Source organism: Acanthisitta chloris, unplaced genomic scaffold, assembly GCF_000695815.1.
Source record: "Acanthisitta chloris isolate BGI_N310 unplaced genomic scaffold, ASM69581v1 scaffold9209, whole genome shotgun sequence".
In the NCBI taxonomy this organism is placed as follows: domain Eukaryota; kingdom Metazoa; phylum Chordata; class Aves; order Passeriformes; family Acanthisittidae; genus Acanthisitta; species Acanthisitta chloris.
Window position 1 is genome coordinate 54,411 of NW_008691969.1, and position 14,975 is coordinate 69,385.

General features: G+C 38.2%; 1 protein-coding gene across 1 annotated transcript; it reads right to left on the bottom strand.

Annotated features, from left to right (window-relative positions):
• Positions 1–7,040: 7,040 nt before the first annotated feature.
• Positions 7,041–14,721, bottom strand: KIAA1456 (KIAA1456 ortholog). The gene is made up of 3 exons (XM_009082466.1): positions 14,568–14,721; positions 11,458–11,631; positions 7,041–8,080 (listed from the first exon to the last, which is right to left on the bottom strand). The coding sequence occupies exons 1-3, from the start codon at positions 14,719–14,721 to the stop codon at positions 7,041–7,043; spliced, it is 1,368 nt and encodes a 455-aa protein (XP_009080714.1).
• Between the last annotated feature and the right edge of the window lie 254 nt (positions 14,722–14,975).

Here is a 14,975-nt window from a genome sequence, read left to right on the forward strand (position 1 = left end):
GCACAGTACAGGCAAATGACCTTCATCAGGCTACACCACTGAATAAAACACCAATTTAAACCAGCCTGGAGATGCTGCGTGCAATTAGCTCTCTATTAATTTTATCACTCTCTCATCTCTGCTGTTCTCTTGGACACAGTGGAGTGTAGCTTTGGCCAGTGAGCCACAGAACAGTCTGCTTCTCTCTTTTTAAGAGGTTTAATCTCATCTTGAACAGTTTTTCTTTTTCTGCACTAGAGCATTTGTTCTGCCCAAGTGGCCAATTCCTCCTTTCACAAGAAACACTTTGTTCAGAACTAAATCTGACCATCCTCTCAGTCCTGTGGTAAGAAAGCAGATATGGGAAGGGTCAATTTATTCTCAGGAATTCTGACTTGTAGCACAGCCTCTTCTAGAAAGATACAGAAGAGAGACACAGAAAAGAACATACTATTGCCTCATCAAAACACCTACCATGAATTTCTCTTATTTTGACCCTGTGCAAGAGGAACACCAGCTCTCCATCTGACTGTGCACACACAGACTTCTTTGTTACCACATGGGTAAGAGGTGGTATCTTCAGCTTATTTCCTTCATCATATTTTCTTTGTCTCTTTTGCTTATGACAGTTTCAAAATGACTGAGAGTCACACAAGAAATCTTTTATTCATTCTGAAAAGAGAATTTTAGGTGTTGGACAAACAGCAACAACTTAATATTCTGCAGAATTCAACCTACTTTGTCACAACTGAAGAGGGCAACCTAATACCATCTCACTGCTCACATGTCCACTGTCCCATCCACATCAAAGCATCAAAATAATCCCATCCCTCACCAAAGCAGAGTGCAGCACCTTGTCAACAGGGCTAAAGCAGATGAAGAATTTATAACCAATAATCTTTTCAAAACTGGGAGTGCCACACAATATCCTTTGTTTTGCTTCTCATTTCCATTTCTGCTTGGATATGATCATAACTGCTGAAGCACCTTCTACTAGGGTTTTTTTTTGGTAGTGGTGGTAGTTTTGGCAGGAAGGTGGTTGGTCATTTTTTATAAAAATAGGACTATTTGGATTCTGCTTAAGACAACTTTTCTCTGTTGAGCCCTGGGAGAATCAGCAGGTGCAGGTGTTGAATTGCCACAACAACAACAAAGGCACCTGCTGCCCTCAAGCACCCTGAGCTCTAGGAAGATGTAGGCATAGCTGAAAGGGTTCAAAAGGCACTTAAGTGAAGACAGTGATGACCAAATAACAGCTGGGGAAAAAAAAGAGCAAAAAAGAATTCTATGTAGATGTAATGCTACCTTTTTTACTATTAAAGTGCCTCTAATCCCCTAAACTGAACATTATGATTCTATGATGCTTTGAGGTATTAAGGTACATTTTTTCCACTTTTGTCTTCAGCTGTCAGTTATAGAAGTAAAAAACCAGCCTGGATGTACCACCACAAACAGAGATTTAAGGTTAAGAATGAGAAATACCTACATATTTGTGATAATTTGAGGTGCCACTGCTATAGTTGTTGTTTGGCTGCATCTATCTGAATAAAAATGAGGACGGCTGGAGTCTTTGGAAGAAAATGCTCAGAAAAAAAAGAAAAATTAAATTAGAAATAGAAAGAGAAACACAATAAACAGAAATAGTGGAGCTCTTGGTTAATAATCAAACAAAGGGGGGCTGTAAAATTGCATTCATCTGAATGCAGAATGCTAAATGTATTACTACTATAGTAGCAAACCAGGTATCTAGCACTTCACTCAAGGCAGATTTTGAAATTTGTCAAAGATGCAGGAACGTGCCTGGTACAATGGCATGCACATACTTAAGGGGGAATCTCAGAGCAATCCTTTTGTTACTCTGGATAATAATGATAATAAATAATAATAGCAAGCCATTGGGATCCATTAAACATTGAAAATATGCATCTTTTTGTGCCTTTATACTTGTTTACATCTAACACACAGCCCTTTCTACATATAAAGCTTTTATTAATGCAACTAAATTGGGAGAGGAGGTAACTAGGTAAAAGACCATGGGTGCAGTTGTGCAAGGCCAACTAAACCTGAGCACATTGAAACACTCAGCAAGAATAAAAGAAATCAAAACAGAACATTCTGTAATGAAGTGGTGGAGACATGAAGAAAGGAAAAATTGTTATCTTTAACCAATCTTCCTCTGCATATGTCTAGCCTGGGAAGTGTACAGGAAAGAGTACCCAACTACAAGTGGTGGGAAAAAAGTACATTCCTCCCTCTGCACATGCTCGTGAACTAAGACAGCAACTAGACCCTCCAGAAAGTTAGTGTAGTCAAAACAGGGATCTCTGCATATCCCAAGAGTATTCTGCAGTGCTGACTGTGCTTTCTCTGCTGTGATTGCTCCCATCTTTGTTATTCCCCTTCATTTCTCCCTATGCTTCCTATCTTTGCTCTTTTTGCTTAGCCTTTCTCAACACTATCAGATATAATTCATTCCCTTTTCATAAAGACCATTCCATATCCCCCTGAAATTACATTTGTCACAACCCAATCATCCACCCTGTGTTCATACTACTTTCCCATGATCTAAATACTATTAGGTTACATACTCTGTACTACTGGGCATGTATTAATGCTCATCTGGATAGCACTTCATTACTATCAGGTCCTTAGTCATTATCATAACAAACATATCAGTACAATAAATGATATTGTAATTGCACAAACACAACAATCACTGCAACTGGAAAAGCACTTTTCACACAGTATAGCTGTAACCTCACCAAGGAATTGAATAGTTCTAATCACATTTTTCTTTTCTGATTTAAATTGGTGCAAAAAAAACATTGACAATCCTGAAGAAATATTTTGATGCTATCTTCCACCACAAATCTTAGTCCTGGATGACTGCAAATAGATCAGAAGGAGGAGAAAATGTAGCTCTGTGTCAATTAATTCTGCAGAACACCTTGTTTTTCTAGCAGCAACAGAACATATAGTATTGACATAGTTAAAAAACACATTTCATCACCTTTATTTACCTAGTTCAAATTACCACATTTATGGCTAGATTGACTATGGTTCTCTAAAGTAAAGCCAGACTCCCTGGCTTCACAGCAAATCACTGTGCTTACCTGTTCTGCATCGTGTCCCTGTGGTCTAACTTACCAAGCAAACAGCACTAACAATCTTCTCAAATTTATCATTAATTAAGAACTTTCCAAGACACAGGTTTTCTGATGGCTAACATTTTTTTGTTTTGCTAATCTGAAGACAGAGAAATTTTGTAGTAAATTATATTTTAACCAAGTAGGACTTATTTTCTGTTGAATACTAGAGACTGGACATAGAACTGATTATACAGCAGTACCTAAGCAAGGTTTTGACCAGCAGATTGGAAGGTAAAATCACAGGTAGCTGCCAGAATTCATTCACTGTAAGAATAAGAAATGCTGAACTCACAAAAGAGAAATGCAGTTGTATATATTTAACACAGACACGCTTCATTTTCCTAGAGTACCAAATACTGTACTGCTGAGTAGTCCCAAATCCTGTAAAAGTGCTGAACAAGAAACTGGGTAGACCAATAGATTCCACACAATGTCAATACTAATCCAGCCCAACAGTGATACAAATTCATTCTGATGGAGACATGATGCAGCAGAGAGAACACAGAATCAGAGCCATTATTTCTATTCAGAATTAATTCAGGTGGTTCAGCAATATTCTGCTCGTAGAACACACACAACTCTTCCCTCAGCATTTAAAACTGCTCATAAGTAACCTTTATACAAATGAGTACCAGAAAAGAATCTGCTAGAATGTTTATAGCTTTCATTCCTCACCTGTGATTTTAGAATTCCTACATGATAAACTTGGAGGAAAGTAAAAAAGCCACTGTTAGGACCAAAAAAAATATGACACTTCTTCAATTCTAAGATAAATATTTTCATGGATTAGGAAAAAAAATACAAAATGTCATTTATCAAAGATTGCAGTTTTATTAGTCCTGCAAAAATGTCTATTCAATTGTGTATTTTTTTAATTGCAATTGTGGTGCCAAACAGTAGGACAAGAGGCAACAGGCAGAAACTGATGCACAGGAAGTTCTACCTGAATTAGTTTGTAAAAAACAGAGCATGTTTTCTCATGTAGTCAAAACTTTTCCATGTGTCACCTATTGCTAGATAAGCAGCTTAGAAGAAATCCTAGTGCACTAAAGTCAGAAGCAGCTTCTCGGCAGAACTGAGATGAAAAAAACCTGGGGTTTATTTACTTATTTATTCATCTACTATAGACATTCCAACACTATACAAACTGGGAGAAGAGGAGGCTCAGGGGAGACCTTATCACCCTCTACAACTCCCTGACAGGAGGTTGGAGTCAGGTGGGGGTTGGTCTCTTCTCCCAGGCAACCAGCAGCAGGACAAGAGGGCACAGACTCAAGCTCTGCCAAGGGAGGTTTAGGTTGGATATTAGGAAGAGATTTTTTACAGAGAGAGTGATCAGACATTGGAATGTGCTGCTCAGGGAGGTGATGGATTCCCCATCCCTGGAGGTTTTCAAGCTGAGACTGGATGTGGCACTTAGTGCCATGGTCTAGTGACCACGGTAGGGTTGGACTCAATGATCTTTGAGGTCTCTTCCAACCTGGTTGATACTATATTCTATTCTATTTAACATCTTGCAAGGATAGTAAGTGTCTGTTGTAAAGAGAACAGACACCTTTCATTTCTCAGTTTACCCCAAATTTCATCAGCCTGCTTGACTACACACCGAATATGCCACAGACTGCAGAAGTGCAGATAACACAATCAGGACGTTCCTTCTCCAGTCAAGTAAACCCAGCTATCAGTTTAGATTAATAATATTAAATAAATATTTTTATATATGTGTAACAGAGTTTCTGCATGTTTAGGGATGAAGTTTCAAAACTCAATATAGGATGATAATAATCTACCTCTTTCTTAAATACAACCCAAACTCCATGAGCACTGAATATCCATTAGCAAATCTTATCTGGAAGCAATTGACTTCTCTTCTACAATATTTAAGCTCCTCCAAATTCCCAACAGAAGAGGCAGGCCTCACCTGCCTGACACAAGCACGTTGCAAACGAGGTGTGGAACTCAGCAGGATCCATGGGTGCTCTGGCACTAAGCTTCTAAAATTGGAGCCTGAGGATGCAGCAGGTGCAGCCCCCTCAGCCAGGAGCATCTGGACCCAGTGATGCAAGGAATATTGCCAGTTTTCTGAGGTATGGCCCATACACAGTGCCTGAGAGTCACAGCCCCGGGATGTATTGAAAGTAATATTTAAAGTGGAATAACATTTCAGAAGTCTCAGATGTATGGTTCTTTGGCCACATTTTTATTTTCCAAGGCCCTTGGGGAGTGCAGGTGGTACAGATCTGAGAAGGATAAAGTACAAGGATCCCAAGCTATGAGGAAGACAAAATTACTGTTCTACAGACATTGCTCCAGTAAATAAACCCAGAATACATTACTATGTGGCAATTAATTGTTGGGCAGCTCTATCAAAAAGTACTTAGCACCATCAGGGCTTTCTATTAAACAACCCCAAATCCATCTACTTCTGCAGCATAGACTGGAAAAGTTTGGCATTTCACTCCTGTTGCCTTGTACTCAAAGCTATTTGCTCAATAAGGTGGCAGACATGGTAATTATGTAGGTCTCTAAAACTGCTGTAACAAAAGGGTTGATCTCTGGGGTGAATCTGTGCAGCTCCACTAAAGGTGATGAAATCACACCCTCCAAAGATGTGCCCTGCACTGCAACCACTGACTACACATAAAGCCTAAGAATGGAGCAGCTCCATGCAAACCAGGCAATTATCCTATTCCAACCTGCTTCTGTTGGCAGTTCCACTACTGATCTTCTGAATCCAGGTGCTTTTTTTCCACAGCACATGTAACTTCACATCCCACTGAGAGGTATGAGATTATTCCAGTGTAAAGAACAATATGAGGGCAACTGCTACAACATAGTACAGATGGATCATGATGGGGCACCATGTTCATGTAAGCAATCAATTATCATTTAGGTCTCAAAAGATTCATTTAAACTACAGAAGACAGGAATTTGTATATTATGTACAAACTACATTTATCCTCTTCCTATCTACACTATTTTACACACTGTTTAATATATATTCTCATGTTAGTGAATAAGAAGAGCAAATATGACCAGTGACCAGATATGCACTGGATTTTTATTATTTTATCTTAGCTTCCCAGGCTTATCAAAAGAGATATATGTACCTCAAGTATTTGATATTTTATAACCTTTACATAATACTGACACTCTCACAAATCCCTGACTTCTATATACACATAACCAATGCAAAACTACAGCAAAGGAAATTAAGATAAAGTATTTGTGAGAGCTAACACATAAAACTTAACCTGCACTTGAGAAACAAATTATTTAAAAAATAAAAATCAAAAATACTGTTCAAAATCTGTTCTGTCATTTCCTCCTGAAGGCAAACCTCAAATGACAGAATATGCAAAGCTTGGTTTGTACATAGGTTTTACCCACTAATAACTCCATTCCCAACCAAGTGGTGCTGGGGCCATGCTTGCTCCCAGTTCTGCAGAATGCACTCTACCAGGACACAGTCAAGCACAATTTTAGCCACAGCATCTATGTTGAATTTATAGAACTTCAAGAACAGGGAGCAATGTGACACACTTTAAGCATTTGAAAACAAAGACTAAACTTTCTACTGAGAGGATATTTCTCATGAAAGATGCCCTGATCCTTGTCTTGTAAAAAGGTTTTATTTCTCAATAGAAAATTATATTTTAAAACACAATTATTTGCTAAAAGCAATATAAAACTCTCCAGTTATAATTTCATAAAAGTTTAACAAAACATAAATATTGTTTACCACTTACATTCCTATATACAGGCTAGTTAAATAGGCAGAGAGATAACAACTCAGAAATTAATGGCACACGACTACAAGATTCAAATTCCATGTCACACTGCACAAACACAGTAACACCAGGAGCAGCTTAAAATCCTCAGTCACTGGATTCTACTTTGTTCTCTTTACAGCTATGTTCCTCTTCTCTCTGCAATAATGCACCAGTTTCCATGGTCATAGCAGGAAGAAAGTATCTGAAGCTCAGGCACATTCTCTTCTACCAGAGAGCACAGCTCCCCTTCCCGAAAAACATGGTAATAACGCATGAAGGCCTTTGTATCCAACATGACATCGCTCTGGTCCCCAACAGACACTGCTGAATCCAAGGCTGAGTCAGTGGAATCAGTTGTGGAAGTTCTTTTGAAAAACTTGCTGGCATCAGACTTACCAGCCCCATCTTTATTACAACCACAGCTGCAGTCTCTGTCTTCCACTGGGCCATTTATAAATGAAGCTTCATCATCCTTGCTCTGAGCTACACTTTGGTGTCCTCCATTTAAACTTAAATCCTTCAGTGCATCTGTGGCTGGTGACCACTGTGGTTTTTTGAGAGACAGGCTTTCCATGAACACATCATCATCATCATCTAAACTTTGTTCTTTTAACAGTGTCCCACGGGGACCTAAATCCAAACTACAGTGTCGTGAGTGCTGAATGGGTACAGTACTGTTTGCCCATACTCCTTCATGTTTCAGGTGCTTCATTTTGTCGCTTTGCTTTCTCAGGGCTGATTCATCAAGGGATCTGGAGAAAAACCATGAGCGGAAAGATTTTCCTAGAGCACTGTAAAATCTGTTTTCTTCTTCAGAAATTTTCATGCAGCAGGCTCTGGATAAGCAATGGTCTGTATTGTGGGACTGTTTTGACTCAGTTTCTGACTGCAGGTTGGTTTGGTAGCTGCACTCAGAGATGACAAGCTGTGCAGGGTGTATGCCTTGGCCTTTTGCAGCATGCACAAACTCACCCTTATCTCCAGATTGGTTCGATTCTGAAAAGTGGCGTGAGCATAAGGCCTTGTTCCATGGAACCAATACGTCTTGTTTCTCAAAGCGACGATTCTTCTGTTCCATAGCCCAAACATAAATCATTATCTGGCCCCCAGGTATCAATACCCTTGCCATTTCCTTGATTGCTTTGATTCTTCTTTGTTTAGTTGAGAAATGATGGATCACTGTGAAGCAAAGAAAAAGCATTATGTATTGATTATTAGTAAGGACAGAGCATTTTCATCTTCAACCTGTTCTACATGTTTAATCATTTTAGTTGCCACATCCCAAATATCACTCACTGCAAGTCAGCAACAGAGCTGAATTTCTTGGTACCACAGTGCAAACTTACCCCAAAATACTCTCTTTTACATTTACGTTCAATGGATAAAAATAGGAATATCCCAAAGAAGGAAATTCATCTCATCCCAAAACAGGGATTCAAGAAAAGTCAGGCATACAAACAGGAGGTTTCTGTTTCTCTGCATCACCTGTAAAAGATCATAGCACGGCTAGCTTTCACTTAAATGCCTGGCCTTTAGGTGAGTTAAGTAGCATCAAGTCTGACTTTAGTTTCTGGCACATTTTTCAGGCTTATCTTACCAAAAATAGAAAATCTTCTCACCATGTAATAAATACAGCAAAATGTTATATCAATAAAAAGATACTTTCTTCTTTTACATCAGCACACTTCTGAAAGAGCTAGTGAGAAAACTTAGACAAATATTTTCCATTCTTTTGATTTTGCAGAAAGGTACTGCCTTTACAGATTGTTTAGGCAGAAAAATAATGAGAAGTATCTCGGTCTGCATTGCATGTCTGAGCATGATGATGTTTTTTATACTTTGTTATGCTATTAAAAAATGAAAAGTCAAATTCAAAGTAAAATCATTGATCACTCTATTTGGATTTTCTTTCACAGATCATTTCCACATTTTCAAATTTCACTGCAATGTGAAATGAAGCTACATTTCAAGATTTCTATATTATTTCTATCTTCCTATTCACCTGGAATAGCAAGGAGTCAATTCTGACAGTCAGAGAATAGCTAAGACAAATATTTTCTCCCTAAACTCTCAGAAGGATTAACATATACTGAGATTGGACAGATTGGCCATGTTCTATATGTCATCAGTACTAGACTTGATTCAATCAATGATGCATAGAGGACTGATTCCCTAATTTGTTTCAAGTGGACTTGGAGCCAGCCACTTCTACATGCAAAACATGCAATTTACCCATGTAACAGCATATAATAATAGTATATGTTCTCAGCTGAAGACATCTCCATACATTCAGAAAAATTAGACTCTCTTTATATGTGCTGCTTGGCAGTAGCCAATTCTACTTGCAGAAATAGTGTTATTTCAACACTGCAGTTATGAACATCCAAGCAGCCCTGTCTTTATTCAAAACAATGATTAAATTACCAAGGGGGAAAAAATGTAGCTTTATTACCACAAGCCAAGAAAAGCATTCTTGGCAGTTTATATTAACTAGGCACTCACAAGTGGCTGAGAAAACAAACTAGCAAACTCTTCCCAGAGTTCCCCATCTATGTGGTCAGTGTTTGTTTCCAGGTACTCCTGACCCTTGTCAATTTTTCTAGAACTTTGAGAACAAAAAAAAAGAAGAAAAATAAATTAAATTTCCTGCACAGGATAGGGAGAAAGGGACTGATATATTGTCTCATATTGGAGTTAGGCCATATATCACCACAAAACATCCTGCAAAATTATATCAAAACTGACAGACAGCATAAGCATTGGAGATCAGTTTACCAGAAAGAAGTGCAAACCAACCAAGAGAATCTGCCTAAGTTCTAACTATGCAATTCATGTAATGGGTTAAATATATTTCATGGTTAAAATTATAGAATCACTCTGGTAGTTCTGCAGAAATATAAACCCTATAAACATGATTATATCAGCAAAGCCAAGAAGAGTACTTGACTACATAGATAAATACTTGTTTTTCTCTGTAATGGGATGAAAGACACTTTATTTAGAACTAGATGGACACAGGCATACCATGTCTTTATTCAAGAGAGACTAAAATTCATTATTCACCTTGAGTACTGTGCTCAGTTCTGGGCCCCTCAGTTCAGGAAGGATATTGAGGTGCTGGAGCAGGTCCAGAGAAGAGCAACGAGGCTGGTGCAGGGACTGGAGCACAAGTGCCATGGGGAGAGGCTGAGGGAGCTGGGGGTGTTCAGCCTGGAGAAGAGGAGGCTCAGGGGAGACCTTATCACCCTCTACAACTCCCTGACAGGAGGTTGGAGTCAGGTGGGGGTTGGTCTCTTCTCCCAGGCAACCAGCAGCAGGACAAGAGGGGACAGACTCAAGCTCTGCCAGGGGAGGGTTAGGTTGGATATTACGAAGAGATTTTTTATGGAGAGAGTGCTCAGGCATTGGAATGTGCTGCCCAGGGAGGGGGAGGGTTCACTATCCCTGGAGGTTTTCAACATGAGTCTGGATGTGGCACTTAGTGCCATGGTCTAGTAATCACAGTAGGGTTGGAGTTGATGATCTTTGAGGTCTCTTTCAACCTGGTTGATTCTATGATTCTATGATTATTGTTAAATGTACTGAAATAGCATGTGAACCTTTTAAACCTGCCAGGCTTATAATTGATATAAACACTAGACAGGTATAAAGTCAGCTGATCTGACAGCACTGAAATTATGCTACAAGACCTGAAATGTGGATAGGGCCAACATGAAAGCTAAGTAATATAATTTCTGCTTGCATATTAGTCACCCTTTCTTTCCACCTGCATATGTGAAAAATACATTTTAAAATTTATTTCTATCATATTTCAAGTAGTTTGTTGATTACTATGAAGAATAATTACCATGCTTTATATTTTTGCTGATACAATGAAAAACCCTAAAAGAAGTTCAAACAAGAGTAGAGCTAAAAATGTAAACTGTACCTGGGTACTCTAACTATTTCTCATCTACACTTTGCAATTTATACTTCTCAAATTATGAGTGATATTTTCAAAAAGAGAAGTCAGTGGACTAAAGATGCTGAGATGTTTTGCTCATTTTAGACAAGTCTTAGAGCTTGTATGGCTCTAAGTTCTTATTTCATGATTAAGACAAGTTTGAAGTCACAACACATATTACTTAATGTGAATTTCAAGTTTTGCTATAGAGCAAGCTTTTGTTTCAATTCATTTGCTGGTCAACATCAAAACAGACCCTATGGAGGAACCAGGAGTTTATCTTGACCATCTAATCTGTTTAAACTGTGAGCAGCCATGTTTATATCAGTTTTCACTTGTTTAAAATGCATGTTCGAAGGAAATCTTTTCTCCACAGGGTGAGCAAAACCACATATAAACAAACAAATAATCCACATATTTCCCAGCTCAACCGTGCCTCTGTGCAATGGCACTAATATTTTTTTTATGTCTACTACATTAATTTCAGTTATATCTGCTGAGGTTCTAAGGGAACCGTTTCAAAACAATTAACTGAAATGAAGCCACATGCAAAGAAAAGAACCCTCAAAAATTCTCATTTGCCGTGGGCCAGAATGTATGTATGTTGTCTTACCTCCAATGGAAATGACTGCATTGAAGCACTGGTCCCTAAAGGGAAGGTTAAGGTTGTCACACACCAGAACTTCATCATCTTTCTTCCTTGCAATCTCTATCAATGCTTCACAGTAATCACAGCCAAGATTATACACTTGACTGTTGACACTGAGATACTTTCCAGTTCCACAACCTAAGGAAAAGAATACTAAATCAGAAGTCATATATTCCAAGCATTTGCTATCCCTCCCAAAGCAGTGAAAATAATGTAGGGCTTGTACCTACTAGCCTAACTGCTGCAGGGTTCATTTGGGCTTTTGGAAATTTTATGTTTACACCATTAGGAGTGTAACCATACCAACATCAACAACAAAAAATACTCATTACACAATCCTGTATAATAGCAAGTTATCTGTATTTCTGTAGGGAATAAGTGTAAGTGCAGGTGGGAGGAGGAAGGAGAGGTCCTCTGTGGCCACTATTGCCTATCTTAGAGAAAAAAACCCCGACCTTGCTACTTCATACTGAGCCTTTATATAGCCTGGTATGCTCTTTCCAACAATGAGCACTCAGGAGAGGGCAAGAAGAGGGTGAGAATTATGGTCCTTTTCCTCAATACCCTTTCAGTTTCCAACTACTCTCTGTTCAGGGGATTTCCTGAAGCCAGTATGTTTTGTCCTTTTAGAGATCTGCAATAGATCTATTTTCCAAGTCCCAGTCTTTGCTCATTCCCATATAGTACCTCTCCAGTGTATCCCATTTCTCTCCAAGAAGTCCTAAACCACAGATTCCACTGACACAAGTCGGAGAGGAAAATTTTAACTACAGATACAGACCTGAAAATAACCTAACTCATAAAAATTCCCATCATGTTGCAGGCACATCCTCTTTCTGCCTTTGTGCCAATGCATTATACTGCATGTCACCATAATGAACTGTTCCAGCATGTCTTCCACCCAAAGGTCTGTCTTCTCAAGGACTGTGCTGTACTAAATTGAAATCTTTCAGAGTGTTCCTCAATGCCATCTGCATAACAGGCACTTTTCAAAATTATATTAGGAACCATTCACTGTAGTTCTGGGTCAGTAGTGAAGAATAATTTCTGAAAGTTGACAGCCAAGCAACAGGGAAGCAGCTTGGCAAAGAGAATCATCTCAGTAGTGGTAATTCAGTTTAAAGGCCTGGAGTTATCTTTAGAAACACCACTGCTTCTTGCAGTGCTGCTGCTCTCAGTGATGTTAATGTGCACCATTATCTGGAGAGACAGCACAGGAACTGCTGCAGAACAGAACAACACTTCAGTGGTGAAAATAGCATATTTCTAAGCTAAAAGCAAGCACCATTCTTTGAAATAATACTTGAGAGAAATGAAAAATATGAATATTGCTAATGCAGTTCAAGGAACATGAAATAAAACATGAAGCTCTGCATGCTAGTTAGAAAACATGTTTTAAAAACTTGTGTTTGCAGAGGAACTACTCAATCATATATTATTCTAGAAGATTCAGTCATGTAATACATAACTTTTGGTGAAGTGCTTTTTAATTACAGGGAGTTTTCAGAAGTATAGCACAGTGAGGGTTTGGAAATATAAGGTTCTCCCTGGAATGAAGCCAAATAGCATCAATAATCCCAGTATTCTAAAAATCTACAGTTGCCAGAGATTCACTTCAAAATGAGTCCACCAGGAGCATGAATTCCTCCATGGAGCTAAAAATAGCCAAGCAATTTTCATTTATTTTGATGCGTGAACAATAATAAGGCAATTAGACAAAATGATATGTTAACAAAAGGTGTTATTCAACGGAAAAGGAAATTAACAATTGAAGATCTCATTTTGAAAATTTTAGTGCTACTAGGCACTGGTGCCACTTTAGTGTCATTCCTCCCTAAAATATATACCAAAAATAAAGACAATAGTCAGACACTTGTAGATCTTAATAAACCTAGTGAAAGGAACTACATGGTGTGCCTTGATATGAATATTCTTATTGGCAACTGGAAGCATCTACCTTCTCTCCAGATGTATCACACACATTATTTCAAGTGAAACTGTAATAGGGTGACCTTAAGCTTTCAGCAATCACTGTGATATCTGCTGATAAAGCCTCAAAGAACTTCAGCTAAGCTTCAAATGACTTCTACTGAGGTGACAAAAACTTTTGGCCAAGAAATATCAATTTAAGATGACTGTTAAATGAGTGTATGCCACAGAACATTTCCTGAGATTATTAGTAAAAATGGTGCAGACATAAAAGAAGCTACATATGCAAAAAACAGCAGCCAAGTATTTTGTGGATACTGCTCAACAGCAGCAGGAGAAGCTACGTATTATCTCCTGATTATGGGCTACAGCATATGCAAATAACGTTTTTCTCTTACAGGATAAGGCAGATATATAATTTGTTGTGTACATTTATTAAACCCTCCTGCATAAAATCATTTTATTAGTCTAAACAGTGAGGAAAATACAATGGAGCAAAGGAATAACTATTTTGCACAGATGTGCTATATATATAGGACTGAAGTTACACAAGCAAAGCAAACACACCAGCACCTGGAAACCCTTCAAAAGTCTGTAGGAGCAACAGAAAATCAAGGTACAAATTGAACATGTAGGGAAGACAACACCACAGCAGGAAAATGAGTTTTTGGTGTCCACATTTGGGATTACATCAAGATTTTCAGATCATAACTTTTTTATATTTTTAATAGTAATCACATCAGAAGATTTTTTTTAAGATAAAGCCTTGATAGGAGGAGCTTTAAGACAAATAAAAGGCAATAAATTGCAGACCAGTAGTACATAAACCAAGCAATCTAAAGAAACTGAAATATGGAATAATTGAGCTATTAACATATTTTTTTTTAAAAGGCTCCAGGCGACTGACAGACCATTAAGCCTGTGGGGAAACTGATTAAGGCTTAGCTCAACAAAAATAAGGGGAAAAAATGTGTTTACTGTCTACCTGATACACTGTCAAAGAATCAAACCAACAGGTATATGGCATCTAGTATGTGTTTAAAAACAAGTATTAAAAGCTGTCACTCCAAAGGCTACATATGATTAACATATAAAGCAATAAAGCTTATAAACAATCTTTCATGCCACCTGATAGAATGGCTTACCTATATCAGCAACAAGACTTCCAGGCTTTTGCTCCAGCAGAAAGTTCCGGACACGAGGCCACGCTTTGCTCTGCAGATCACTGAAGTAGGCAGCTGTATTTTCATACACACTGTGCACGTGCTGCTTTTCTAGCTGGGTAGCCTCATGTTCCATCCTGAAAACACAATGAAGCAAGATTATGTACAACAAAACACAAACTGTTGCAGCATAGATTTTTACGTTTTATAGACATGCATAATTCAGGACCTTGTAAGTTTATATTCATAAAATCATTACACCCATCTCACAGCCAGATTTATAAAACAGTCTTTACTCAAAAGATCTGATTTTGTTTCATGAAAGTGAAGAAAAAAACGTGAATGTATCATGCTGCCTGAGGATCATTATATAACTGCACGTGCCTATTC